At 39.4% G+C, this 25530-nt stretch overlaps 3 protein-coding genes across 5 annotated transcripts; 2 read left to right on the top strand and 1 right to left on the bottom strand.

Moving 5' to 3' along the window:
• Positions 1-3635: 3635 nt before the first annotated feature.
• Positions 3636-4700, top strand: LOC142519766 (uncharacterized). Its single transcript, XM_075622794.1, has one exon. The coding sequence runs from the start codon at positions 3636-3638 to the stop codon at positions 4698-4700; it is 1065 nt and encodes a 354-aa protein (XP_075478909.1).
• Positions 4701-14681: 9981 nt separating this feature from the next.
• Positions 14682-19777, top strand: LOC142519377 (polynucleotide 5'-hydroxyl-kinase NOL9). Of its 3 annotated transcripts, none has more exons than XM_075622375.1 (9): positions 14682-15081; positions 15333-15565; positions 16302-16399; positions 16510-16543; positions 17702-17871; positions 18014-18197; positions 18771-18948; positions 19146-19373; positions 19549-19777. In XM_075622375.1, exons 1-9 carry the CDS (start codon positions 15064-15066, stop codon positions 19594-19596), a joined length of 1191 nt encoding a protein of 396 aa, XP_075478490.1. In that variant the 5' UTR covers positions 14682-15063; the 3' UTR covers positions 19597-19777. The 3 variants fall into 3 exon arrangements, with proteins under 3 accessions (XP_075478490.1, XP_075478489.1, XP_075478491.1); XM_075622374.1 differs by having other exon boundaries at positions 15327-15565; XM_075622376.1 differs by having other exon boundaries at positions 14683-15081; positions 15278-15565.
• Positions 19778-20149: 372 nt separating this feature from the next.
• LOC142519379 (prefoldin subunit 3) lies at positions 20150-24537 on the bottom strand. The gene is made up of 6 exons (XM_075622377.1): positions 24352-24537; positions 22965-23022; positions 22142-22213; positions 21028-21147; positions 20835-20936; positions 20150-20537 (listed from the first exon to the last, which is right to left on the bottom strand). The coding sequence occupies exons 1-6, from the start codon at positions 24477-24479 to the stop codon at positions 20457-20459; spliced, it is 561 nt and encodes a 186-aa protein (XP_075478492.1). The 5' UTR covers positions 24480-24537; the 3' UTR covers positions 20150-20456.
• Between the last annotated feature and the right edge of the window lie 993 nt (positions 24538-25530).

Here is a 25530-nt window from a genome sequence, read left to right as displayed (position 1 = left end):
TTAATGAGCTATATTTTAACTCAATTAAAATATAATTAATTATTAAAGTCCATTTGAACTTTAATAAATTTGCATGATAGACTTATACTCTTACAAGACCATGATCCATGCTCCCATTACATTAATCTCATGATAATCCCGATCGATGATCCACTATCATCGATGTGACATTTTCAACTTGTTTGTTATTATGATACACACTTTAATTTCGAGATCACCAATGTCCACATAAGGCAGGTGTACTCTTTTTGACTGTTTTAGCAGTCATGCTCTAAAAAATTTCTATAAGCATTTATAAACTTTATTTATAAGCTTATCGATTGATCATATCAAACTTATTTCTTATAAATTCAATTTATTGAATTTATTATCTCAACGGGAGCAAGTAAACCAGTGCTTGTGTGACCTTCAATGGTTCAGGGATACAACTAGCCGTGGGTTCACAACTCTTTGTGATTCAGGATATAATCCTTTATTCAGGCTTACCTTAATTTGCCCCATTCCATGCACCAACATTTGATCATGAGAATATCAGAAACTATTTTCTTATTAAACCCATCGAATCATGGTAAGAGCGTCTAGTAGCATCGCCCCATGACTCCCTAGGCATCACTGATAGTGCCTGCAAGAACCAGTCGATTATGATTAACGTACAATACGATCCCTTCATCTCATATATCCCGATCGAATCTACAAACATTGGTTCATCGAGGGTTGCATAATAATTCGATAACCATGTGACACATCTTTGAGAATAAATAGTGGGATCGCATGTACAATTGGAGAACTCCTTCTCTAACGTACATATCATACTCTGGCCAGAGATTCCATGAACTATTATTTCATCATATCACATAGGATATTCACACCCGTAGGTGAGCGGTGAATTCCAGACTACAATGCACTGGCTCCTACATGTGTCGCAACTGTACCCAATCTCGCCACTTGATGACTCTCCTGGAGTCGGTAAATGAGTCAAAGCACAACCTTAGCATATTGAGACTCAGTTTTGTTCCTGTTCGTAAGGACTAATGGTGTACTATCATAATCACGGACTTATCCTCTCGATGCATGATAACCACTTGGAAAGTCCGAGGGATGATAGTTCGGTATAATCATCATATGACTACCCATCTGCATGTTTGGACATCTCTATGCCCCTACCAAGAAACGCGGTACAAAACATCACAGATTCTAGTCTCGAGCTCAAGCGACCTTTATCCATGTTTTAGACGGCTGAATCGACTAGGAACAAATTTAGATTATACAGTGTTTACATATGAGTTTCAACGTCGAATTACGATTCATTTGTATTAAAGTATAATCGAGGACTTTATCTATGCTGATTTCATAGGTATACAGATAAAGTAAAACAAGACCATTAAAATTTAAATTATATTAAAATAAAGATTATTATTACAACTGAGTCAATAAATTCTCTAGCCAACCGTTGGCTTGCAGGACATCTACTCTAACATTACTATGCTGAAATCTTTGCTCACGCTTATTGTATGCGTTCATAGCATTCAAGGCTATACTTCAAGCTCACAACCACAAACTGTTATTGTTATAATACTTGATCTTGAAGATATCAATTGTGCAAAATTATTTCAAATCCAATTGAGTACTGTAAACTAGTTTGTAACTATGAGTTTCAGTTTGGCATTGTTAAGTCCAAAACTGAAGTGGGTCTGTACAACTCTTTGTATCGATCAAAGTCTTTAAGTGAATATCCTATCTTTGTTATAGAAAATGTGACGTAGGAGTGTTTGAAATCTCCGAACATCCATAAAATCTTGTGTCTTCTTATTTAGGTTTTATTCTATCTATCAGTTAGTTTATTTCCGCACTTTTATTGTTAACCGATTCATACCAACTTATAAGATTCCCGAATATCAGTTTATCACTAAACTGACTCATCAAAAGAGCAAAGGTTGTGAAAATTGTTAGTGTCTATTCAACCTCCATTCTAAACATTCTTTCACCTTTACCCGATCCTATCACTAAGGCTAATTAATGACCAAATAGCACAAAATCGCCTAACTCCCCACGAGAATTTGATATAAGAAAAAAAAACAAACGGCGGTGGGATATACTCATTTCCAGAAAGCAATCACAAGACATACCATGTTATCTCCCATCCCATGTTTTATGTAATATATGTAGAAATAAGGTGTAACATTGGAATATGATAAAATCATAAATTATGGTTCATAAGTCGTGCGGCCGCATCATCTGTTTACCTTGCTGGACATTTTTCAACTAGAGCGACAAGGTTTTTAGAGGCAAGGCAGATAGGGGAAATCACCAAATCACATCCTCGTCACCTTATTTCCCTCTTGAACAAAGTGTCTCAAATCTCAATATTTACATAGTAAAAAATGGGACACCAAGGTTGGTGCAGCTCATGTTGTGGGGGCCATTGCAGAAAAATGTCAAACATACATATTTGACTGAACTCTCTAGTTGCCTTGAGGTGAAATTGTTAGAAGCTAGTATTCCTGCTACATTTGATGAAGTGGTGATTTGGCCAAATAATCTTTCTAAACTTGTTGCTGGTACTTATTTTAGAATTTTCGATCTAAAGAAATGGTGGATTTTGGGGCTCTGTCGGCATCTGGTGGTCATGGGGTATGATTTCGGAAATGACAACTGCAAGAATCCAAGGGAGCGATTTTGAGCCAACATAAAACAAAACTGATGCCCCAAATATTCAACCGCGCTTGAGTCCTATTTCATCCCGAGTACCTTAAACGTAACTCATCGGGCACGACTCGTCCGAATTCGGTACCATCTCTAAACGAGCTCAGCCGTTCTTCTTGAACACATCGGTCGAACACCAAGTTCGGCCGAACCCCTGATGGCCGAGCCCTGGTGCTCGGCCAAGTCTTTGACAGAGCTCGACCGAGCACCAGGGTAGGGCTCGACCGAGCCCTAGTGGCCGAGCCCTGGTGCTCGGTCGAGCCCGAGGTAGATCTCTAGGGCTCGACCGAGCCCTAGTGGCCGAGCCCTGGTGCTCGGCCACGCCCGAGGTAGGGCTCGACCGAGCCCTAGTGGCCGAGCCCTGAACAGCGTTCAACCGAACCACAGGTATCCGAGCCCAACCAGCGTCCGGAGCAGGGTTCTGTCAAGCACAGGTGCTCGTGACATGAATCTCAGGCCCAAGTGTCATGTTCCTATCCTAAGAACTTTTTCATATGTCAAAAGTGTGAATAATCTGTAAATATGCTAGAATCTCGCCGTTTGATTAGATGTGACAAGAAATCCGGCCCGAACTTGCAGTGATTGGAGAAGAATTTAAGAAAATTTACCTAAAATAGACTTTGACACGGTATGGGAAGAAGTCCTCTCAACCACTATAAATACCCATTTCTATTTCATGGTCGAGGAATCAAGATATTAAATTTCACAAATCGCATCTTCCCATTTCTTTATCCGATTAAAAGATCAAAGTGGTCACGCCGAAAAAGTTTACGAAGTCTTCCAATATCCATTAGTCTGTATAGACCGGTAGTATTCCACCCGTTCCGGTTCAAACATTGTTGATCTGAAGCTCAAGCTCACCAGACCGAACCCAGAGAAAATTTGGTATCATCAATTGATGTTGTCTGTGGGAAATTTGAAAGAGAGATAAGATGGCAAGTACCAGGAGTCGATTGGGAGTGGACAATCAACCAACATCCAACATGGCAGAGCTCGTCCGGCTGATCACAACGACTGTCGAACAATTCTTGGCCCAAAGACCAGACAACAATCCTCCTCCAGGAGAGGATCGTGAAGCTCAGAGGCAAGAGATACAAAGATTAAGGGAAGAGATGGAACGTTTTAGAGAAGAGAGGAATGCACCCCCTCCTCCACCCCTTCTGGCTCGGGGGATCCCTTTCTCGGCCGAGATATTAGCTGCCGAATTGCCTCAAAATTTCAAATTCCCTAACGTCGGAGAATACGACGGCTCGGGGGATCCGGAAGAGAATCTATCCCGGTTTGAGAACGCGACATTACTGCACCAATACTCAGACCCGATCAAATGTAGGGTCTTCTTAACCACTTTGGTCAGGTCATCCCAACAGTGGTTCAATTTGCTTAGGCCGGGGACCATCAAAACTTTTCAAGACTTCGGAAGAGCTTTTCTCCACCAATTTGCAAGCAGCAAGAAACATCCATTGACGGCTCTGAGTTTGTTCAATGTCAAACAACAAGAACAGGAGAGCCTACTAGATTTTGTTAAGAGCTTCAACAAGATGGACATCGATGTTCCCTCGGCTACTCCGGATATACTGATCAGTGCCTTTACACAAGGGCTAAGAGGTGGTGATTTCTTCAAGTCGTTGGTGAAAAAGCCCCCATCTACTTTCGAAGAGCTCTTGGCGAGAGCAGAGAAGTATATGAACGTGGAAGAAGTACAAATGGCTAGGAAAAGTGAACCGAAGGCCTCAGCGAAAGCTACGCGAGACGTTCGACCCACCGACCTCGTGCCAAGGGTCGGACGTTTCGAACCACCTACGCTGCTTGGGCAATTCGCCGCTTACACACCTTTGAAAGTCAACAAAGCCCGAGCATTGGAACTATGTGACGAACGACAACTCATTCGAAGACCTCGGAGTAGTGACAGAGGACCTCGTAATCCCAGGTCAGAAAGGTATTTTGGATTTCACAAGGATTATGGTCATACTACCGATGAATGTCATCATTTGAATTAAGAAATAGAACGGATCATCCAGAGAGATCCAGAAATGAAAGCAATTCTAGCCAGTCCAGGTGGTGAGCACCGACCCCCTAAGAGAACTCGGGAGAAAAGTCATCCTGAAAGGAGAATGGCTCCGAATCAAAGGAAAAATTTTCAAAATGCTAACCCGAACATGCGGAGGGCAGAACCTCGGGAACAACCACCCCCTCGAGGGGTAATTAATATGATATCGGGTGGGCCTACAGACGGAGACTCCAACCGGGCCAGGAAAGCTAGCAGCAGAAGGTTGGAGAACATGGAGATTAGTAGCATTAGAACACGCTCAGGACCAATGATTACTTTTGGACCCGAAGACATGAAGGGAGTGGCTGATCCACATAATGATGCTTTGATTATCCGAGCTATGATCGCCAATTACGAGGTTGCTCATATCTTTGTGGACTCCGGAAGTTCTGTCAACGTTCTGTTTAAAGAAGCAATTGATCAGATGGACTTGGGCGAAACACGGTAGAGCCTATCTCCACGGCTTTGTTTGGATTCACGGGGCATGCAATACACCCCCTTGGAGTCGTCAATCTCCCTCTCTCTTTGGGGAGTGGGGATACTAGAAAGACCCGAATTATCAACTTTGTGATAGTTGATGCCCCTTCATCATACAATGTTATCATGGGGAGACTAGCCATGGCCGCTTTCATGGCAATCGCCTTGGCTCTACACCAGAAAATCAAGTTCCCCGTCGGAGAAGCTGTAGGAGAGGTTAGGTAGATCAGAAGACTTCTCGAAAATGTCATGTGGAAGAAGTAAGGGTTGAGCAGAAATCGGTTAAAATTGAACATCAAAGTCGACCTGAATCCAGGAGATTCGATCAATTACATATAATTGAAGAAGCAGGGGAGATTACTTCGGAAGACGTGTGTGAGGAGCTTATCCTAAATCCCCCATCTGGAGTCATGAAGATAGCTCGGACCTTGGAAGAGCCCTTGAAAGAACAATTGGTCCAATGTTTGGAGAAAAATAAAGATGTATTTGCTTGGTGTCCGTCCGAACTCCAAGGGGTTAGGAGGGAGGTGATGGAGCATAAGTTGAATGTCTTGAACGAATGCCGACCTGTGATACAGAAGAATAGACATTTCGGCCCCGAAAAAGACGCTATCATCAAGGAACAAGTGCAGGATTTATTAAGAGCAGGACACATTCAAGAAATCTATTTCCCGACATGGTTATCTAATGTGGTCTTGGTTTCTAAGTCGGCTGAAAAATGGCGGATGTGTGTGGACTTCCGTGACTTAAACCGGGCTTGCCCTAAAGACTGTTATCCTTTCCCGAGGATAGATCAATTGGTCGATTCCACGGCAGGACACGAGCTCCTTTGTTTCCTCGATACATATCAACGATATCACCAAATTCCCTCGGCGGAAAAGGACAGAAGCAAGGTCAGTTTTATCACATCTGATGGGACATTCTGTTATGTAGTAATGCCATTTGGATTAAAGAATGCTGGCGCTACCAATCAGAGGCTTATGGATAAGGTCTTCAAAAATCAGATTGTGAAGAACGTTGAGGTCTATGTGGATGATATATTGATCAAGTCCAAAGTCGTCGACCAGTTTGTGACGGATCTGGATGAAACCTTTAAGACTCTGCGGGAGTACACGTTGAAGCTGAACCCTAGCAAGTGTGTGTTCGGGGTTCAGACGGGGAAATTTTTGGGGTACATGATGACTCGCAGAGGCATTGAGGCTAATCCAGAAAAAGTGCAAGCACTATCCTCTATGGGTTCTCCTCGAAACATCCAAGAAGTGCAGCGATTGACAGGAAGGATCGCCGCTCTAGCCCGATTCATATCTCAATCCGCAGATCGAAGTTTCCCATTCTTTAAGGTACTTCGGAAAACTAAAAATTTCGAATGGAACGATCAGAGTGAGAAAGCATTGCAGGAGCTGAAAACTTATCTTAGGGAACTCCCTATCTTGAACAAACCCGTCCTTGGAGAGGAGCTCTTCGTGTACTTGGCAGTCACTCCTCAGGCTGCAAGTTCGGTTCTAGTCAGAAGAGAGGATGCAGTTCATCAGCCAGTCTATTTTGTGAGTCACGCTTTAAAGGGGGCAGAGCTCAATTATACTACTAAGGAAAAGTTGGCCTTGGCCCTCGTCATCATGGCCAGAAAATTGAGGCCTTATTTCTTATCACATCCTATCACTGTCCTCACTAACAGCGTCCTGGGGAAGATTGTCTCACATCCAGATACCTCTGGAAGATTGATTAATTGGGTTACCAAGCTCAGTGAATACGATATCAAGTTCGAGCCTAGAACTGCTATTAAAGCCCAGGCTTTAGCCGACTTTCTGGCGGAAACTGTTCAAGTATCGGAGGAAGAACAATGGAAGATCTTCGTGGATGGTTCTTCTTGTCGAACAGGAAGTGGGGTCGGAATCGTGATGATATCTCCTTGGGGGGAAGAGACCAAGGTGGCAGTGAGGCTGAACTTTCGAGCCTCCAATAACGAGGCCGAATACGAAGCACTTTTGATCGGACTAAGGGCTGCCCGAAGCATGGGTGTTACTCGGGCCGTCCTCTATTTTGATTCTCAATTGGTAATACAGCAAATTAAGGGTAAGTTCGAAGTGAAAAATGAGAAAATGGTCAGATACGCCCAAGCTATTGAAAAAGCTAAGGAGGACTTCTCAGAGTTCATCATGAAACAAATCTCTCGAACTGAGAACGAAGCGGCAGATAGGTTGGACAAGATGGCCAGTTTTCTTGATCATCCCACGGAACCAGAGCTAGTCGGACAAGAGCTTGTCTCGCAAATTGATCATCTTCAAGCTGAGAAAGTAGATATGTTGGAAGAAGATTGGAGATACGAGATTCAGCAATACTTATGTCATGGGAAAGTCCCGGCTGAACCAAAAAGAGCTCGAGAAGTCAAGAGGAGAGCACTCCGTTTCTCGCTCTTGGATGGAATACTGTATAAGAGGTCTTTTTCTAGACCTCTCTTGAAGTGTTTGGGTCCAGAAGAAGCTGATTATGTGCTTCGAGAAATCCACGAAGGATGTTGTGGTAATCACCTCGGGAGTATAGCTTTGGCTTGGAAGGCTTTGATGGCAGGCTTCTTCTGGCCAACCATGAAATAAGACGCGCTAATGATGGTGAGGTCCTGTTATAATTGTCAAAAGTATGCTAATTTACAATGGCAACTAGCCGAACTTATGAGGTGAGTTGTCTCCCCCTGCCCTTTCGATCAATGGGGCATAGACATTGTGGGACCATTTCCCATAAGCACAGGTCAAAGGAAATTCTTATTAGTAGCAGTAGATTATTTCTCTAAATGGGCGAAAGCCAAGAGAGATCTTAAAATTTTTATGGAAGAACCTGGTGTGTCGTTTTGGGATACCAAGGAGGCTTATATCTGACAATGGGAGATAGTTTTCTGGTTCTAAAATTCGGGAATGGTGTAAGGAGATGAAGATAGAGCAGATATTTACATCGGTGGCTTATCCCCAAAGCAATGGACAGGTCGAGGTCACTAATAGATCCATTGTGCATGCTCTTAAAATACGTCTGGACTCTGCTAAAGGGAAATGGGTAGAGGAATTACCTAGTGTATTGTGGGCTTACCGAAAAACGGCTCGGATCGGAACTGGAGAAACACCGTATAACTTAGTGTATGGTACTGAGGCTGTCCTGCCAGCAGAAATCGGACAAGAAAGTGCTCGGGTGATAGGATATGGACCAAATAACGATGAATGGAGGGCCATGGATTTGGACCTAGTAGAAGAAAAGAGAAATCGAGCAGCTGTTCGGATGGCTGCTTACCAGAAGAGGATGGCTCGAGCATATAACAAAAGGGTGCGGCCCCGGTTGTTCGAAACAGGAGATCTGGTCATGAAGATAATCCAGTTTCAGGGAGAGAGAGGGAAATTAGACACGAAATATGAGGGACCCTACAAAGTTATTGGGAAAGCAGGAATTGCAGCTTACTATTTAGAAGATGCTGAGGGAAAGAAAACAAGTGCCCGTGGAACGTACAACACTTGAAGAAATATTATGCTTAGTCATAGTCTCAACCCATCATGTTAGTTTTGTCTTTTATTTTATGAAATTATGTATTTATTTTCAAAATCATGAATAAGATTGGGCGTTGATATATAAACTTTCTTAATCGAAATAAACCTATAAAAGTCCGACCTCGCGCTCGGCGATAAAAATAAAAGTCCGACCTCGCGCTCGACAATAAAGAGAGTCTGACCTAGCGCTCGGCACGATTAAAAGTCCGACCTCGCGCTCGGCAATAAAGAGAAAGTCCGACCTCGCGTTCGGCACGATTAAAAGTCCGACCTCGCGCTCGACAATAAAAAGAAAGTCCGACCTCGCACTCGACATGATTTAAAGCCCGGTTTCGAGCTCGAAAACAAGAGAAAAATTCGATACCACATTCGACAATGAGATATAAAGGAAACCGAAACATTTACTTAGTCACTTAAAATTAAAGACATAGTTTCAAACATTGGGAAACCTGACTGAAAAAGACATAGAACACGAGGAATACAAATGTATTGAGCAAGAAGAGCTTGAGAAATAAAAGGCATTGTTCGGCGGGCCCCCTCACTTCCTCCCGGATGTCTGGGCCTTCATTCTCTGTTGCCCATCCCTTCCTCCTCAGGCATGTCTTTCAAAGCCTTAAACACATCGAGGAAGGAAAAAGGGTGTTCGGCTTCGGAATACCCGTGGGCCCGTATTTGAGCAATACCTCCATTAAACCCATGCTCGAAGTAAGAAGTGGCTTTGTCCGAGCACAGCGAATCAAATTCCGAAAAGTGGATGAACTCTTCCTTCTTCTGAAGCCACATGGCCTCGGCTTCATGGTCTTTTTTCCGCAGTTGTTCCTCGAATTGAAGTGCCTTCTGCTCAGCCCAAGCGGCTTTGTCCTCCAAGACTTGTGCCTGAGCTCGGGCAGCTTCGAGTTCGGCTAGGAAAGCCACCTTCTCTGCCTCACTTTTCGTGTGGAGATCCTCCATCCGCTTCATGAGTTCCCCATGTCGACCGAGGACATCATTCATTGATTTTTGGGAGGAACTAGCCATCTCCCGAGCTCCACATATCCGACCAGTGACTTCGCCTCCCCCCAAACCAGAGCCTGCGAAACCAAGGCACACATAAAAAAAAAAAACTAGTGATGCGAAAGAAACAAAACTAGTTACCTGCATAAAGTTAAGAGACATAGCCTCTATGGCTTGAAGGTCGGTGGCAGCCTTCACCACGGCAAGATCTTCAGAGGAGACCAGGTGCCGAACAAAATTTAGTGCGTCCGGTCTGGAAGGATGGGCTATGAAGGAGGTCCCATGGTCGAGGGGTGCCTCCAGCTCAACCTCTTCGGAATCATGGTGGTCACGAACGGGGAAGGACTGTGTATCCTCTTCCCAGAGCCTTGGGGAGTCGGGAACGAGGCAGTGGTCTGGAGAGTCTTCTTCATTGGCTGCCCATCAGACTCCATGGGCACTTTCTTTTGTTTCCCTTTGGCCTCAGCAGTGGAGGATTTTGAAGAGACTCCTATCTCAGCTTTCCTCCTCTTCATGTTTTGGAGCATTTCCGACTTCATGATCCTTTTGTTTGTAAAAATAAAATAAAAAAAAAGAAGAAAATGAAGATGTTGGGGAAGGGGAGACATAAGAAGCAGAAGAAACATGGAGTCAGCATTATATGGGTTTTCGATGGAAAAGTAGAAAGGCTGAGGAAAATATACCTATGTCCCCCTCCACTTCGACTCCTTTTTTGCAGAACCTAAATTCACAAAGAAGATCATCCTGGACCAGGCTCTTGACGTCAAAACATCTTTCCGAGATACTAGCGAGGAAGCGGGTCAGGTCGATGGCACGCCTGGTGCGGGGGGATCTCTAAGGGTTAAATGCTCGGCCCAAGCCATATCGCAGTGCCAAGGAAGAGGCTCGGACTCCACATAAAAATATCTGTTCATCCAACCTTTGTGAGATGAAGGGTTCCCGCCCAAAAAATCACACCCGGGCCGGGGTGATAGGTAAAATCGACCAAATTCTTTCCTTTTGATTTTCACAAAGCGATCTAATAAGGCTACGGAGAGGGGTATATCGAAATACCTAAGCAATATTCCTAAAGCCAGAAGCGTTCTAAAGGAATTGAGAGCTAATTGACTAGGTCATATTAGATAGTGATCACAGAGGCACTGAACTATCCTGTGGATAGGAAACCGAAGACCCATCTCCAGTTGGTCCAAGTAAAATGTGCAATATCCGTCGGGGGGAGATGAGCCCTATCTGTAATCTCAGGGATCGGAATATCAATATCCGAAGATAATCCCGATAACTCTCTAATCCTAGATACATCATCGAACCCTAGGATCGAAGCCTTAATTTCGTACCAGGGAAGCTCCACCGAAGTCCTCGAAGGGGAGGGGGAAGAAGTGCCTATAGCTTCATCCATGCCTTAACCAAAGTATTGCAATTAACACAGGAAGAAGAACTTACCAAAGTTGTCAAGAAGAACAGAGTTGGGAGCGAGAGGTTACAGAACTCAAGACAGTTGGCCGAACCGAGAACGTCGAAAGGGCGGGAGACACTTTGTAACTTGGGAGAGAAATTGAGAGAATGGTGAGATTTTAGAATGAAGGGAAGGCCATATTTATAAGAAGGTAAGACGAAGGAGAGCCGTCCGATTAAATCAAGAATAGACGAATAGGATCATGCCTGTTCAAAGGTCTCGGGATCCGTACCATCGTCTGATCCTATCCAACCAAAATCTTTCAAATAACTTGAACGGTCTAGATCTTCTCGCAACCAATATTGAACTCAAGGGCTTAAAGCTCAATCATAGCAATTTACTGGTCTAAAATTCAATACTTCTTTTATACCACAAGGGGGGGTTACTACTGATGCCCCAAATATTCAACCGCGCTTGAGTCCTATTTCATCCCGAGGACCTTAAACGTAACTCATCGGGCACGACTCGTCCGAATTCGGTACCATCTCTAAACGAGCTCAGCCGTTCTTCTTGAACACATTGGTCGAGCACCAAGCTCGGCCGAACCACTGATTGCCGAGCCCTGGTGCTCGGCCAAGTCTTGGACAGAGCTCGGCCGAGCACCAGGGTAGGGCTCGGCCAAGCCCTAGTGGCCGAGCCCTGGTGCTCGGCCGAGCCCGAGGTAGGGCTCTAGGGCTCGGCCACGCCCGAGGTAGGGCTCGGCCAAGCCCTAGTGGCCGAGCCCTGGTAGTCGAGCCCTGAACAGCGTTCAACCAAACCACAGGTATCCGAGCCCAACCAGCGTCCGGAACAGGGTTCTGTCAAGCACAGGTGCTCGTGACATGAATCTCAGGCCCAAGTGTCATGTTCCTATCCTAAGAACTTTGTCACATGTCAAAAGCGTGAATAATCTGTAAATATGCTAGAATCTCGCCGTTTGATTAGATGTGACAAGAAATCCAGCCCGAACTTGCAGTGATTGGAGAAGAATTTAAGGAAATTTACCTAAAATAGACCTCGACACGGTATGGGAAGAAGTCCTCTCTACCACTATAAATACCCATTTCTATTTCATGGTCGAGGAATCAAGATATTATCTTTCACAGATCGCATCTTCCCATTTCTTTATCCGATTAAAAGATCAAAGTGGTCGCGTCGGAAAAGTTTTCGACGTCTTCCAATATCCATTAGTCTGTATAGACCGGTAGTGTTCCACCCATTCCGGTTCAAACATTGTTGATCTGAATCTCAAGCTCACCAGACCGAACCCAGAGAAAATTTGGTATCATCAAAAACCTTTGATGTCGATTAGGTTTAGATATGTGAGAACTTCATGGATGTCACTTGTCAGTGATATGATAAGAGATGAGGACCTTGTTTTGCCCAAGTTTAACTATTTTGTAAATGGAATGAATTCCCACTATATGCATCACAGACTCTGTGTAATATTAACAAACTTGTGACTAATATGGTGCCCACCTCAAGATCTAGGACGTCCAGTGCCATGTAGCTGAGTATCTTAAAACTTAAAGAAAAAGTAATTCAAAGACCAATCCAAAGGTTTGTCAAAGGATGTGTCCAAAGAGTCAACCGAATCATGTGATGTAATGTAGTCATTGGTTGCTCAAAAGTTACTTATAGAAAACCTGTTTAATTATGACAATATTGAAAATGATGGAGATAGAGGCTTGCTTTTTCAAAGTTTTGTTGAACAACTAAGGTACTCATGTGTTATTATACAAATTTAGATATAAAATAATTTGACTTTGTAAATCGACACAATTAAGTACCAACAGATAAAATTGAATATAGAAAACATGGGAGTGACCAATGGCTGCAGAAGATGAAGAACACATATGTGCAGTAGATTGGACAAAGGGTTCAGCAAGTGTCGGCATAATCGGTAATTCACTTGACATAGTGAGGGCTCGGGCTGTAGAAAACAACAATCCATGAGGAAGGGACACTCACAGTACTTGATCGAGGGAGATGCGCCTGAGAGAGACTTGATCCATAACGTTTCTTTGGGTGGCGATAGCATAGGGAATAGCAAATAGGAATCCGGACGACGACTTTCACAAAGGTGGCAGTTGGGTAGCCCTCGATTGCAAATGGAGTTAGCGACGACAATATATAGAGTCTTAGCAGATAGAGGAACGACTAAGCATGGTTGCGATGTGCTATGCACAAGGAATGGCTAGAAGGTCTTGAATGTTGTTGGTGAGTGTTGGAACCATTTTAGTAAAAAAAAAAACCATAGTTTATGGAGAAATTTTGGGGAAACGAAGTGAAAAAACGAGACAAAAATGTTTTGAATTGAACTGATGGGCCAAATGATAATTAAGAGTATCATATCTTAGTTGATCCAAGTCAGTGATATGATGGTGAAAATCAAAGAATAATTGGATCGAAGAATTATACGGGCATTTTGGTCCAATGGGTCAGTCAATATCTGTGGGGACATTTGTTTGTTTGTGCTCAAATTTAATTTCGCCAATAGATTTTGCCCAAGACAATAAGTTGAGCCCAATAATCAACCTATTAATTATTTGAAAATTGTTTATTGAAATTTGAATTAGAAGTTAGCGACACGTTTTAGAGTAGTGGAGAAGTGAAGAGTTGAATAGCCAGAGGGTGGAAACTGCATGCACAATAAAACAAAAGAAATCATAAACAGAAAAAAAAAAAACAACACAAATCACTGAACAACACTGCAGTATCAAATCTACAAATTAATCAATCCATTTCAAGCATTTTCTCATATTTCTAGCCTAATTTTCAAGATTTTCTTATCAACTTTGTTTAGTTTTTATGTTTATTTTGATTTCTCTTGGTTTTGTAAATACATTAATCATGTATAGGAATTGTTTATCGTATTTCACCTTTCAATTTCAGTAAATTTTTCATTTCAATTCCTTTTTGTGTGTGCATATTAGCTTAGGAGATTAGAACCAATAATCAAATTAGAAATTCATTCTTGTTTGATTATTATGAGTCATATTGTTTTAGTTTTTCACACAAATTGGTGCTTGTAGCACTTGACACACCCGCATTCTATAAAATTGTATAAAAACTATCTAAAATTTGTTCTTGCCCCCCTTAATTTTTCAATATATTTTTGGCAAAAACTCGTGTGAGACGGTCTCACGAATCGTATTTTGTGAGACAGATATCTTATTTGGTTTATCAATGAAAAAGTATTACTTTTTATGTTAAGAGTATTACTTTTTATTGTGAATATCGGTAGGATTGATCCAGTCTCCACATATAAAGATTCGTGTGACCGTCTCACAAGAGACTCATTCTATATTTTTTTGCCCTCTCAACTTTGTTTTTTTGACTTTGTCCCTGCTTTTACCAGTCTACTCATATTTATTAATACATTACTACTTCCAACAATTTTCAAATCTGTGTGAAAATATAAATTATAGGTGAGATGGAGAAAGTATTTAAATTTCAATTTCGGGGAATGTTTAAAAATAAGATTTGCAAATTTTTTTGGGATCTTAGAGGGAAAAATAATGATATGATTGTAAATGGGCTTGGTTAAGGAAGAAAATAAAAACAGGCTTGAATTTTGATTCCATGGGCTTAGATTTTGGTGGCCATAAGAGGAGAGTTCTCCACGCCTGCCGCCGCCAGGGAACAAAAATCTCACTAAGCCCAAGCTCCGCCCCAAACCCACCACAAGTAGGACATTCTGCAACTTCCTCCGCCTGTCCCAGGCAAGTCGACGGCCCTCCTCCATATCGGAGCAGTGGCAAAACGAAGGGAAAACCCCAAAACAGCGGAGTTAGCGCAAGGAACGCGAAAGCATCGAGTCTGAGCACTGATTTTTTTATAATAGAAGTCATCAAGTGACGTTCATAGGTGGTTTTTGATCAATGCCCAGGCCTCAAAAGGTATAATCCTCGGCCCTCGTTTGTTTCGTTGAAAGTTTCATGATCTGGGCTGTTTTTTTTTGTTGTTTAGAGTACACCCGGGCGGTCTAATCATGCATGTTTTGGGTCATTAGTTGTCCACATGCTAATATTGTATCCACCATTATTGTTTGCTTATGCCTTTTATTAACACCCGCAACGCGTGTGTATCGAATAGATAGCTAGTGTGCATATATGTATCACAAAATGAGACGCCATTGCTCTAGGAACAGAGGCTTAAAGTGAGAGAGGTGAAAGAAATCGTGAAGCAGCCTAAGATGGAGGTAGCTCAAGAGATTGAGACTCCATTATCCAGTATAATTATACCACAAGAATGGTCTGATGCTACCGAATCGATAGTGAACAATTCTGTTTCTTCAATCCCTCCAATTGCTATTGTCTGCGGTCCTAATAATTGCGGGAAAACAACTTTCTCTCTCAATCTCGTCAATGTTTTACTGCAAAGGTACGTTTTTTACCTTGTTAATGATAACTTTTTATGAGCGCTGTTTCGGTTTTTGATGGGAACATGGTTAGTTTATGGACGGTTTTGTATGAAGAGGTTGCAACATTTTGTTGTTTGAAGTTAATTACTGAATTGGTCTCTTTGTAATATATTTAGTCTATCACAATGGGTTTTGCGAATTCATTGTACTATTTAGCTAGTTTCTTTACATGAGTATGATAGATGTTATATGGTTAGAAGATTAGTGGTCTTTGATAATTTGTACATGCTGCTGTGTCTGAAAGGTTTGAAACCTGATAACTTTTGGAGGGACACCTCTTGCAGCCCAACTTTATTGTGCCGGGCATGGTTATCTCATCCATTTTTGTCTATGTTTTATGAAAAGGTAGAAAGGAGAGAGAGTTTTGAGCGAAGTTAGTTATAAGCGAGGACTCACATTGAGAGAATAAGCTGGACCTATTAGGTGTACCTACATAGAATAAATTAATTAATCTAAAGTAGTGAATTGATTTTTTGATCCATGAATCCTTTTCTAAGGAAATTATATAGTTATGTTATATAGGGTCAACGTGACAAAGAATCTTATTCAAACATGAAACAAAAGTTAAGAGGAAAGCTATTGAAACTAAATGTTTTTTTCAAACTTCATGCATGCATGTTCATAAACAATTGTTGAAAGACATTTTTTCGATTCACCACCAGCAGAAGTTGAGACTATTGAGTTCTTCTTTTGCAGGCACAAGAAAGTGGCTTATCTTGATACTGATGTTGGTCAGACAGTATTTACTCCTCCTGGTCTCCTGTCACTTACTATGATCGACGAAATAACTCCAGGTACAATCTCTTGATTGCTTCCACTATTGTTTGTTGGTGGTTATTTTTATTTTGATATTGTGTGGTTAATATGCTGATCGGTTCTATATTCTTTTTTTTTTCTTATTTAGATCTGATACGTCCATGCTTGAAAATTCCTGAACGGTATTGCATCTCTAATTCACTAGATTATTTTGTGTTGGTGTTGTCCAACTTTTTATTTAGTGAACACTTATTATCACAAAGGTGATGATGAATTGATTATATGGTACATGTTTCTATTTGAATGTCTTTGTTCAATTGATTTACGTTTTTAAAACTACTTTTTGCTTGCATGAAAGTCTCTAGGAAAAATCCTTCAGAAAAAAACATCAAGGTAGAATAACGAGTCAAATTTGGGCTCTTATGCGGCTATTGTGTTCTTGGCTTATTTGTTGTGAAAATTTAAGAGTATTCTTTGTTTTTGTCCAAAAAGGTATTATATTACATCTTTCAATTATTCACTCTCAATGCTCAATGTGCTTACCATTGTTTATCCTTGCTGTGGTTTTACAACGACTAGTAAGTTGATATAATGAATAATATATAATTCGAGCATAATAAATTGGAAGATATAATTAACACTGATTGTTTTTAACTCCACTTATATTGTAGAACTTGAGTTAAATGTTGATGAAACAAGAATGTCGAATCTTATCCATTCGAAATGATACCTTTTAGTATTGTTTATTATTTAATTTAAGAAAATTAAAAGTACAAACTATTAAAACACTAGGTTTTTTGCCTTTATGTATTGATTGCTGTTGACATAAAAATCTGTGAGCTGTGGCACCATCCACATTTTTAACCTCTGGCTAATTATAATTTATATTTATGTTAAACAATGTAAGAACTTGTGAAGCTCGATACATGAGAGTGTTATTTGTCCTGTTCAATATGTCCCAGAATTCGTAATTGACTGGGTGAAGTGACGGTGAACTTGGGTAGTTATATCACTAGTCGATTTGTATGTCTGCGTGTCCGTGTGGCCAACTCACATGCCCCAATTAACGGTGCTCAGTATTTGATATGTTCTGCGCATCGATTAATTTCAAATATTTGGCTCAACAATGTTATCTCACTCATGGCGGTTCATTTGCCAAGCCCGTTCCAAAATTTATTAACTCTTCTCTCAATTCTCAACCAAAGTTATATACTATAGTTCACTGGTTATGAATTGGGTTCTGTAAGTTATGCAATTTTTTTGCTGTTTATATATGTTTTTCTAGTCAAATCTATTGTAGTAAACTGTAATTCACTATGACTTTTGACATCTCGTTTCAGATGCTTTTTCTTTGGTGACATCTCCTCGAAAAGGGACCCAGAATTGTATCTCTCTTATATATTTAACCTGTTTGATCACTACCTGAAAGAATACCATATGAATGACAACACAAACTGTCTGGGTGATGCTGGTTTTCCGCTTGTAATAAATACCCCTGGATGGGTCAAAGGTTTGTAATTTATCGTTCTTTTCTTTCTTATTGTTATAACACTAGTAATTTTAATGTTATAAATTTGCTTTGTGCCTAAGGAGTAATAGTCTTTACTTCTACTATAGCTCATTACATGCTATCTCTTTTGTTTTATGTGCAGGTATAGGTTATGAAATATTGGTGGACATGATAAAATATATGTCTCCTACCCATGTTGTCAAGATTAAGATTTCACGTGTAGCAAAGAATTTACCAGCTGGCGCATTTTGGACAAGTGAGGGGGTTATGGATACTAATCATGTCATTGAGATAAATACTGCTCTCCAGGATCTTTTACATAGATCGTATGAACTAATACTCTGATCTTCATGTTAATCACTTGTTTTATGAATCAAAATTGCATTAAATTTTGATCATTCGATTCTATTTGAAAAAATCTTAGTCAATTATTGATTGGCATGAATTATATTACATGGGAGTACAATGAACTTATAGATGGATTCAACATAAAAATAGAAAGAAATTATTGACCCTTATTCCCGTGGTTTGGTTCAGTAATAAGAAATGATTTGGGATTGTAAATTTAATTCTTCTTCTTTAGTGTTCAACAATCACAAGGTCAACTTCTTTATGCTTAGGAATATTAAACAGGTTGAGAACAAATCATACTAGGAAACAGATTGAGAAGGTAGTTGAAATGATTTCCTAATTTTGCCTTATCAATTGCCATGTTATCTGATTTGATCCATTTTTAAGATCCATAGCTTTTATGTTCTTTTGTCTAATCTGTCGACTAGATGTATTCTTCTCCCAAAGATCACCATGTAACATTTCATCATGACTGACAACATGAATTTAATCAGTCAATCTTCAAAAATTGTTGATTCTGCCTTGTGTACTTGACAATACCTCTCCAGGGTGCCGGTACAAAGGGATGCTTCTTGCCTTCGAGATTTGCGGGTAATGGAATACTTCAGGCAATGCTTTCCCAATGAGAGAAATCTCACGAGAAAGAAACTTGGTCTTGCACTAGTTGCTCTTCCTCCTTATGAATTTCCGATTTCAAGTGTAAAGATAAAACATCTTCATTGTCAGGTATGTCTGACCATGTGGCCATTAACATTGATGGTTCCTTTTAGTTTAGAATGATTCTTAAAATTGAATTATGCCTGACAATTTATTTAGTTTTGTGCGAAGAAATGTATCTGAATGTTTTACTTTAGTTTATATTTATGTACCATGTATTGTATGGTTGACTTTCTTATCAAAAAGGAACATTTGTCTTCTTTTAGGTCCCCAAGACAGAAGTTTTCTATAGCTTGAATGCTACTATTGTTGGTCTAGCGATTGCTTCCGATGTTACCGAACAATTACCTCAATGTGTTGGTCTCGGACTTGTTAGAGCCGTCGACCCATCGAAGGGTATGCTGTATATTATTACCCCTGTTCCACAGCAGACTCTGGACGACGTCGATCTCTTTCTTCAGGGGTACATTCAGATTCCTACATGTTTTTTGAAGGTGCCCGTTTTCACAGTTTCTTTTCAAAATGATTGTTTTAGTATAAATTTTGACAAGATTGGCCAGAAAATTTGTGATCATAGGTCTTTGAATCACATGGAAGTTTGTTTCCAAGTTGATTTTTATTCCTAGCGATAATAGATTGAAGTAACCGAGTTTTCATTTCTTCCCTCAGGTTCCAGGCTATATTTCCCCGTACATGTCTCGCAATGTTATCAGCTAGAAGATCCTTTATTTCGAAGATTTTGCTTTATTTAATGATTACACTTTATATAGCTTCAACATATTAGAATGTTTAGTTTCTTATTTCGCTGCCAACATTTTTTGCGATATTTACGAATTTCGTTTGAACAACTATATCCATGTGATCTTTTATGGTTATAGGTTGACTAAAATCGAACCTATATGCTATTCCTGTAGATAAATATATCACGTGCTTCTACCAATGCAAAAAATCGAGGCATTGCTATTCCTATAGGCTTAAGATCGCATTAAGGCAACCATGCCCAAGTTTTTAGATGTTTTGGTGTGATAATATAGTTAGAAGTTTGGTTAAAACACTCAAATTTATGCTAGACGAAAGCAACATATTTAATACTTCAGTACGTCTTTAAGCGAAATTCTTCCTTTTTCCCCATCCAGTAAAGAACTCAAATACTGAGGAAGGGGACAGTAAACAAGGGAGGTCGGCTTTTTCCAAAGAAAAATATGGCCACTATGCTGAATTATTGACATTCATGTGGCTAGTCGCAAGCCATTTAGCCCTGAAACTAGAATAAACACACTCAAACAAATCACAATACACCAATATCAATCGTACAACTCGAAAACATGTTTAAATTCACTACATAAAAATGGGAATGACTAAGAAACTCAATCATTTGTGGGCATAGAACCGGCCTTGGTAGATAGTTTTCCTAGATAGAATACACCTCTGTAGGACAAAATCGATATGTGAACCATAAGATAGGACGGATCTTGATATACTTAATAAATAAGATACATGGCCAGAAACAATGAAAGACGGAGCTGGAGCACACAAACCCCGGAGAGGTAAAGTAGCCCCACCAACTATACTGAGTTTTATGGCTCTGACATGGCAGCAGAAGATTGCCGGAGTCTACGTTGGTGCACATCCCAGTTATACACACGAGCGATAGTAACCTGGAAAACGGTACTAGCTCAAGAAACATATAGAGCAGAAAAAATGTGACGCACGATGTGGTTTAGAGTGATTTATTACACATTCACAACTCATTTTGTATCTTCTGGGAAAAAAACTTTCAAATTTCAAGGTATTCCCCTAATTTATGATGGAACATGTAGACAAATACGTCCGTTGGAATTGCAAAAAAGGACAACATGAATTTCTATGCATTACCAAGTCACTATTATTTCATCCTTTGAATTTGTAGTTCACCTAAGCGAAAAGACCTCAAAATGATAATACCCATGCATCACCTGAGTAATAGTCACTTGATCCCTTAGGAATAGTAGATCAGCAACAAGAACTTCTAAACTTGCTTTGGCATTCTCCAAATTTTTTTGAAGCAGGGTAGCCGCCTGCACGATGAAGTTTAAAGAACTCATATATAGTCATATGTATTGCAGGAAAACAAAAAAGTAAAAGGCCTCTTCAGATGTTAAGTAGTACCTCTTCACGTGAATATTCCAACATAACATTCGCTCCGAGCCATAGACAAACAGAATCTGTATTTTCAACACGAGCTCGGGAATAGATGCCTTCGGAGATTTCAAAATCAGCAATAATTTCCTACAATCAACAAAGAGCAAGGCACTGAACATAGGCAGCTCAAATACACAATCATGATCAAAAAATGAAAGTGGAGCATATTGGTTGATTTTTTTTTCCAAAATAGAAAGGTTGATTTGAACACCAAAGGTTTTGCATTACATGCGGAAAAAAATAAGTTAAATCATCTCAAACCCCAGGAGACCGGGACAAGAAAAACAGGCTTGAAGCATCTTAGCTGTAATCTCCGGTAAGTTTGTCCACTAGAGATAAACTCGAGCAACAGCCAGAAATGGTCTCAAATCATATAATATTTTCATAGGTATATGTGTGATGAGCTTTGTGACCGACATAATTGAAATAAAGTATTCGGTCGAGTAAACTAAAATCTTCCTGCATACCCTAAGAACACCAAATATGGATTAATTGATTCTAAACCAGCAAAGTCAAAGGAGAACCCAAATAGTTAAACAGACAAACTTTATGGTAAACGATATGCACGAGAGGAAGAATCTATTTGCAATTGAAGCACCTGAAATTTAAATTGTCTATTAATTTTCAGACTCACGTATCTCTCTCATACAAACAAGAAACGACAGCACAAAGTAAAATAAACTTCCCCAAATTCTCAAAAATCAAGGAGTGACAAACCAATCAGCACGATAATACATCAATTGGATTTCCATAACATAAGTATCAGGCTCAAGTCACACCAAATGCTGTATCGGTAAAACTTCTGTTTTTTTTCTCCATGAGGTCTTGGAACAGTTTCCAAGGAAAGAGTGCAACACATATTGCCAAGTCTATTTTACTTCGAGTTAAACTAAATAAATTTTAGTTATATAAGCATGAATCACCAATAAACTAACAAAAGAGATCATTTTTCATTTTAAAGAATGCATATTTTTCCAAAATTATAAATTCAACCTTTCTGCATTATTAATCTAATTAAATTACACATCAAAGGTCCAAAAAGATTAAAAAACTAAAAAACAATCTCAGTTTAAGAACAAACCTGACCGGTGTCCTTATTAGCTTGCAAAGTTGCAACAGCGTCTAAGCATTTCTCAATGTCCGGAATTTTTGCCTACAGTGATAAAGAAATTCAAATTTCAGAAAACACCTAGATGTTAGGAGCCGTAAAAAAAACCATGATTTGGCAGATTGTGGAAATTACGGATTTGAGTTTCTAAACAGTAACATAGCAAAAGTCAACTGCATACAATATGGTTGACTTTCTTACTCTCGTAATTGTATCACCATGTACAAGATCTAAAGAGAAGTAAGAAAAATAACACATAGATGCTAAGGAAATTATTTCAAATGTGAAGCATCGCATGAAAGTGTTTGACTAGCTTATGCTACGAATCTTATAAGTACAATGAGTTAACAAATTTTTTAAGCTTCTGGTGTTGCAACTTGTTTATGCAGTAAGCTATCAATTTATTAGGAAAAAAATATGCTCTAAGAGCTGATATGATGCATTTATGGTAGCATTGAAACTAATGCTGTGGAAACTAGAAAAGGGAGGATGAGATCTTAAATATAAGTCGGGATCCCTCAGCTTTATCTAAGAGCTTTTACGCTCTTCTCATCTTGTGTTGGAACTTTGGAAGGTCTTACTTTCAAAAAAAGTAGGCAACACTTTAATGTATCATATAAGCTCTCAAACAACTATATATGAATATATTAAATACACACTAAAAATGAGAATATGCAGCACTTGAGAAATGCCACTCATTTCACTTTTGCTTGCAACTTTGGAACCAGACAAACTTCGGCACTTGCAGCAAGGAAAAATTAAGAGGACTTGAGAATTTGCATAGAAACAGGCAAACCTGAAGATCCCTCTGCTGTGCAAGAAGCTTCATTTCCACCACTCTATATTGCTGAAGCCTGCCAAACATTTATAGAAAGAAAAGGAAATTTGGAAAGTTGGAAGGAAAAACGATGATAACACAACATGGATAAGAAAAATTTCAGAGGAAATAGCAATCACTATGATAAAAATTGGTAAGAGATTCCTCCTAACTTTCAAAACTTCTCAAGAAAACTAATCCTTGAATACTGCAAGCATGGCCAAATCATAGTAATTAAAAGGGCACGGCGCATTAAAGTGATCGAGTGTCCTGGGGCTTTAAGCGCAAAGTGAGGCGCAAGTTTTACAAAAATAAAGCGTCAATAAATAAAATATTCTCAAAAAATAAATAAATTCAATTCTTTTTAAGTGTGATACATGAAACATCAAATATTATACATCCAATCAAATATTAAAATGAGGGCAAAGGGCAGAGGCGAAATAAGACGAGGGAAAATGCAACGTGAACGTAAGTGTTTCCTAAGTCCTTTATTCCTGTAAATAGAGGATAATTACCCTCTCTATCTAGAATTTTTTTTAGAAAGGTCTACTTTTCTACGATGCGCATAGAAGCACAAGCGTCATGGAAGCCATGCACTTTGGAGCGCGATTAAGCGCAGGCCGTGCGCTCCGCTCCGCTCTGCATTAAGTGCTTTTAACATCTATGGGCCAGATAAGTCTGAAAATAACATTTTCTCTTCCAAGACCCATGCTTTATAATATAAAAGAAACAACCAAAATCCAAGATATTGTGTTCCATCTCGATCAATCAGATGTCTTCTACTAATCACTTTTGTTCATATCATCATTGACATCCAACAAATGGAGGGAAAAAAATAATCTTGGAGCCAGGGTAACAGGTGCATTCATATGAACACCAGTTTATTTTATTTTTCTCAAAACTCATAGGATCATATTATTTCAGGTGATGATAGTAAATTCAAACATTGAAGTCTATACCCGTGATAGTTCATCTTAAATGGATTTGTCCTGTTGATGGAGGTGAAACTGTCGAGTCACCCTGTTTAAAACTTCGCAACTGAATGTTTTTTAACAAAAAACTAGCATTAGAGGAAGGAGCATCAGCCTTCTCGAGTATTATCGACAATCAGCGGGAGGTGGTGACACCAGCTACTTGTTGCACAGCCTCTTCGAGTAAAGTGGAAATAAGGACACGCAACAGCTGATCTTGCTGTTCCCAAAGCAAAAACTCCGGATTCACGGTATTTTCAACTCAAATGTACTAATCTAATTTGGCATCTTTATCTAAAATTAGCTAAAAGCAATCTAATAGTAATCTTCTTTGACCATTAAAACAAGAGAAACGAAAAACTTAGTAAAATTCAATATTCAGAATGAGCGCAAACCTCTCTTGGAGAAAAGCGAGGGCGGAGTTCACATCGAGATTTGACTGGGAGAGGTAAGTCTGCACGTCTTCCACAAACGCCGCCGCCGGGATTCCCCTTCTCTCGGTCGCACTAGCTGACGTCGACATCGTAGCCGCCTGGATCAGAAGGTCGAGGAAGAAGATCCAAATGTGAAGACTGAATCAACTAAATTGGGCTTGTTCATCAACTGCTTATTGGGCTGTAGAAATTGGGCTTATTCATCAACTGCTCATTGGGCCTGGCTCCGTTCACTCTCTTATACTGGCTTTACATTAGGGTTGCATGTTTAGTCTTTTTTAGGAGATTTTATGTGATTTTGGTTAAAAATGTTATCATAATAGAATTTTAGTCTAAATCTTTAATTTTTTTTGCTGATTTGTTCTTTTTTGTTTTGTTTTAATCATTATTATTGGAAATGATTACTTGATATTGGATATATCAACGTCATATGTGTTATGTCACATCAGCACTACGTAAAAAAATGACTATAACTGTACATATAAATGACTAAATCCATAAAAATACAGACATAAATAACCAATTCATAATTATTTTTAAAAATATAGAAACTTTAAATAAGTATTATCAAATAAACAGAAAAAACATAAAAAAAAATATTAACACATTAATATGATCTATGTTTAGTGCTTATTATATATTGGTTAAATAAGTGTTTTAGAAAATCAGAAAATATTTTAAAATTTTCCTCGTTTATGTTTTTCAGTTTTCGATTTTATAATTCATATTGTCTGATGAATATGATTCGGATTTTTAAAATAAATAAGAAAAAAAATTAAAAACTCAACTATTAAAATCTTTACCATATGAAATCTAGCATTATTTAACCTAAAGACTAAAATCTATCATCTCTAAAATAAGTCCAACCATTTTTCTGTACCCTATAAATTAAAATTATTCTCCAAAACAATTCCTCAAAACATAAATTATTCCCTCCCCCAATAATTATACTAAAAAAAAAACACCACACACAACCTAAGGCAAAAACTTGTATGAGACGATCTCACGGATCGTATTTTACGATACGGATCTCTTATTTGGGTCATCCATGAAAAAACATTATTTTTTATGCTAAGAGTATTAATTTTTATTGTGAATATCGGTAGGGTTGACCCGTCTCACAGATAAAGATTCGTGAGA

This window comes from Primulina tabacum, chromosome 11, assembly GCF_025594145.1.
Source record: "Primulina tabacum isolate GXHZ01 chromosome 11, ASM2559414v2, whole genome shotgun sequence".
Classification (NCBI taxonomy): Eukaryota; Viridiplantae; Streptophyta; class Magnoliopsida; order Lamiales; family Gesneriaceae; genus Primulina; species Primulina tabacum.
This window is presented reverse-complemented; position numbering and strand designations above follow the sequence as displayed.

Coding starts and splice junctions, on each gene's coding strand:
- LOC142519379 (XM_075622377.1), bottom strand. CDS start 24,479: ATGTCGACGTCAGCTAGTGCGACCGAGAGAAGGGGAATCCCGGCGGCG. Junction 23,023..24,351: donor CTCGCTTTTCTCCAAGAGAG/GTTTGCGCTCAT, acceptor AATGTTTGGCAG/GCTTCAGCAATATAGAGTGG. Junction 20,538..20,834: donor ATCAAGTGACTATTACTCAG/GTGATGCATGGG, acceptor ACCGTTTTCCAG/GTTACTATCGCTCGTGTGTA.
- LOC142519377 (XM_075622374.1), top strand. Junction 16,544..17,701: donor TGCTTGAAAATTCCTGAACG/GTATTGCATCTC, acceptor ATCTCGTTTCAG/ATGCTTTTTCTTTGGTGACA. Junction 19,374..19,548: donor TTCCTACATGTTTTTTGAAG/GTGCCCGTTTTC, acceptor TTCTTCCCTCAG/GTTCCAGGCTATATTTCCCC.
- LOC142519766 (XM_075622794.1), top strand. CDS start 3,636: ATGGCAAGTACCAGGAGTCGATTGGGAGTGGACAATCAACCAACATCC.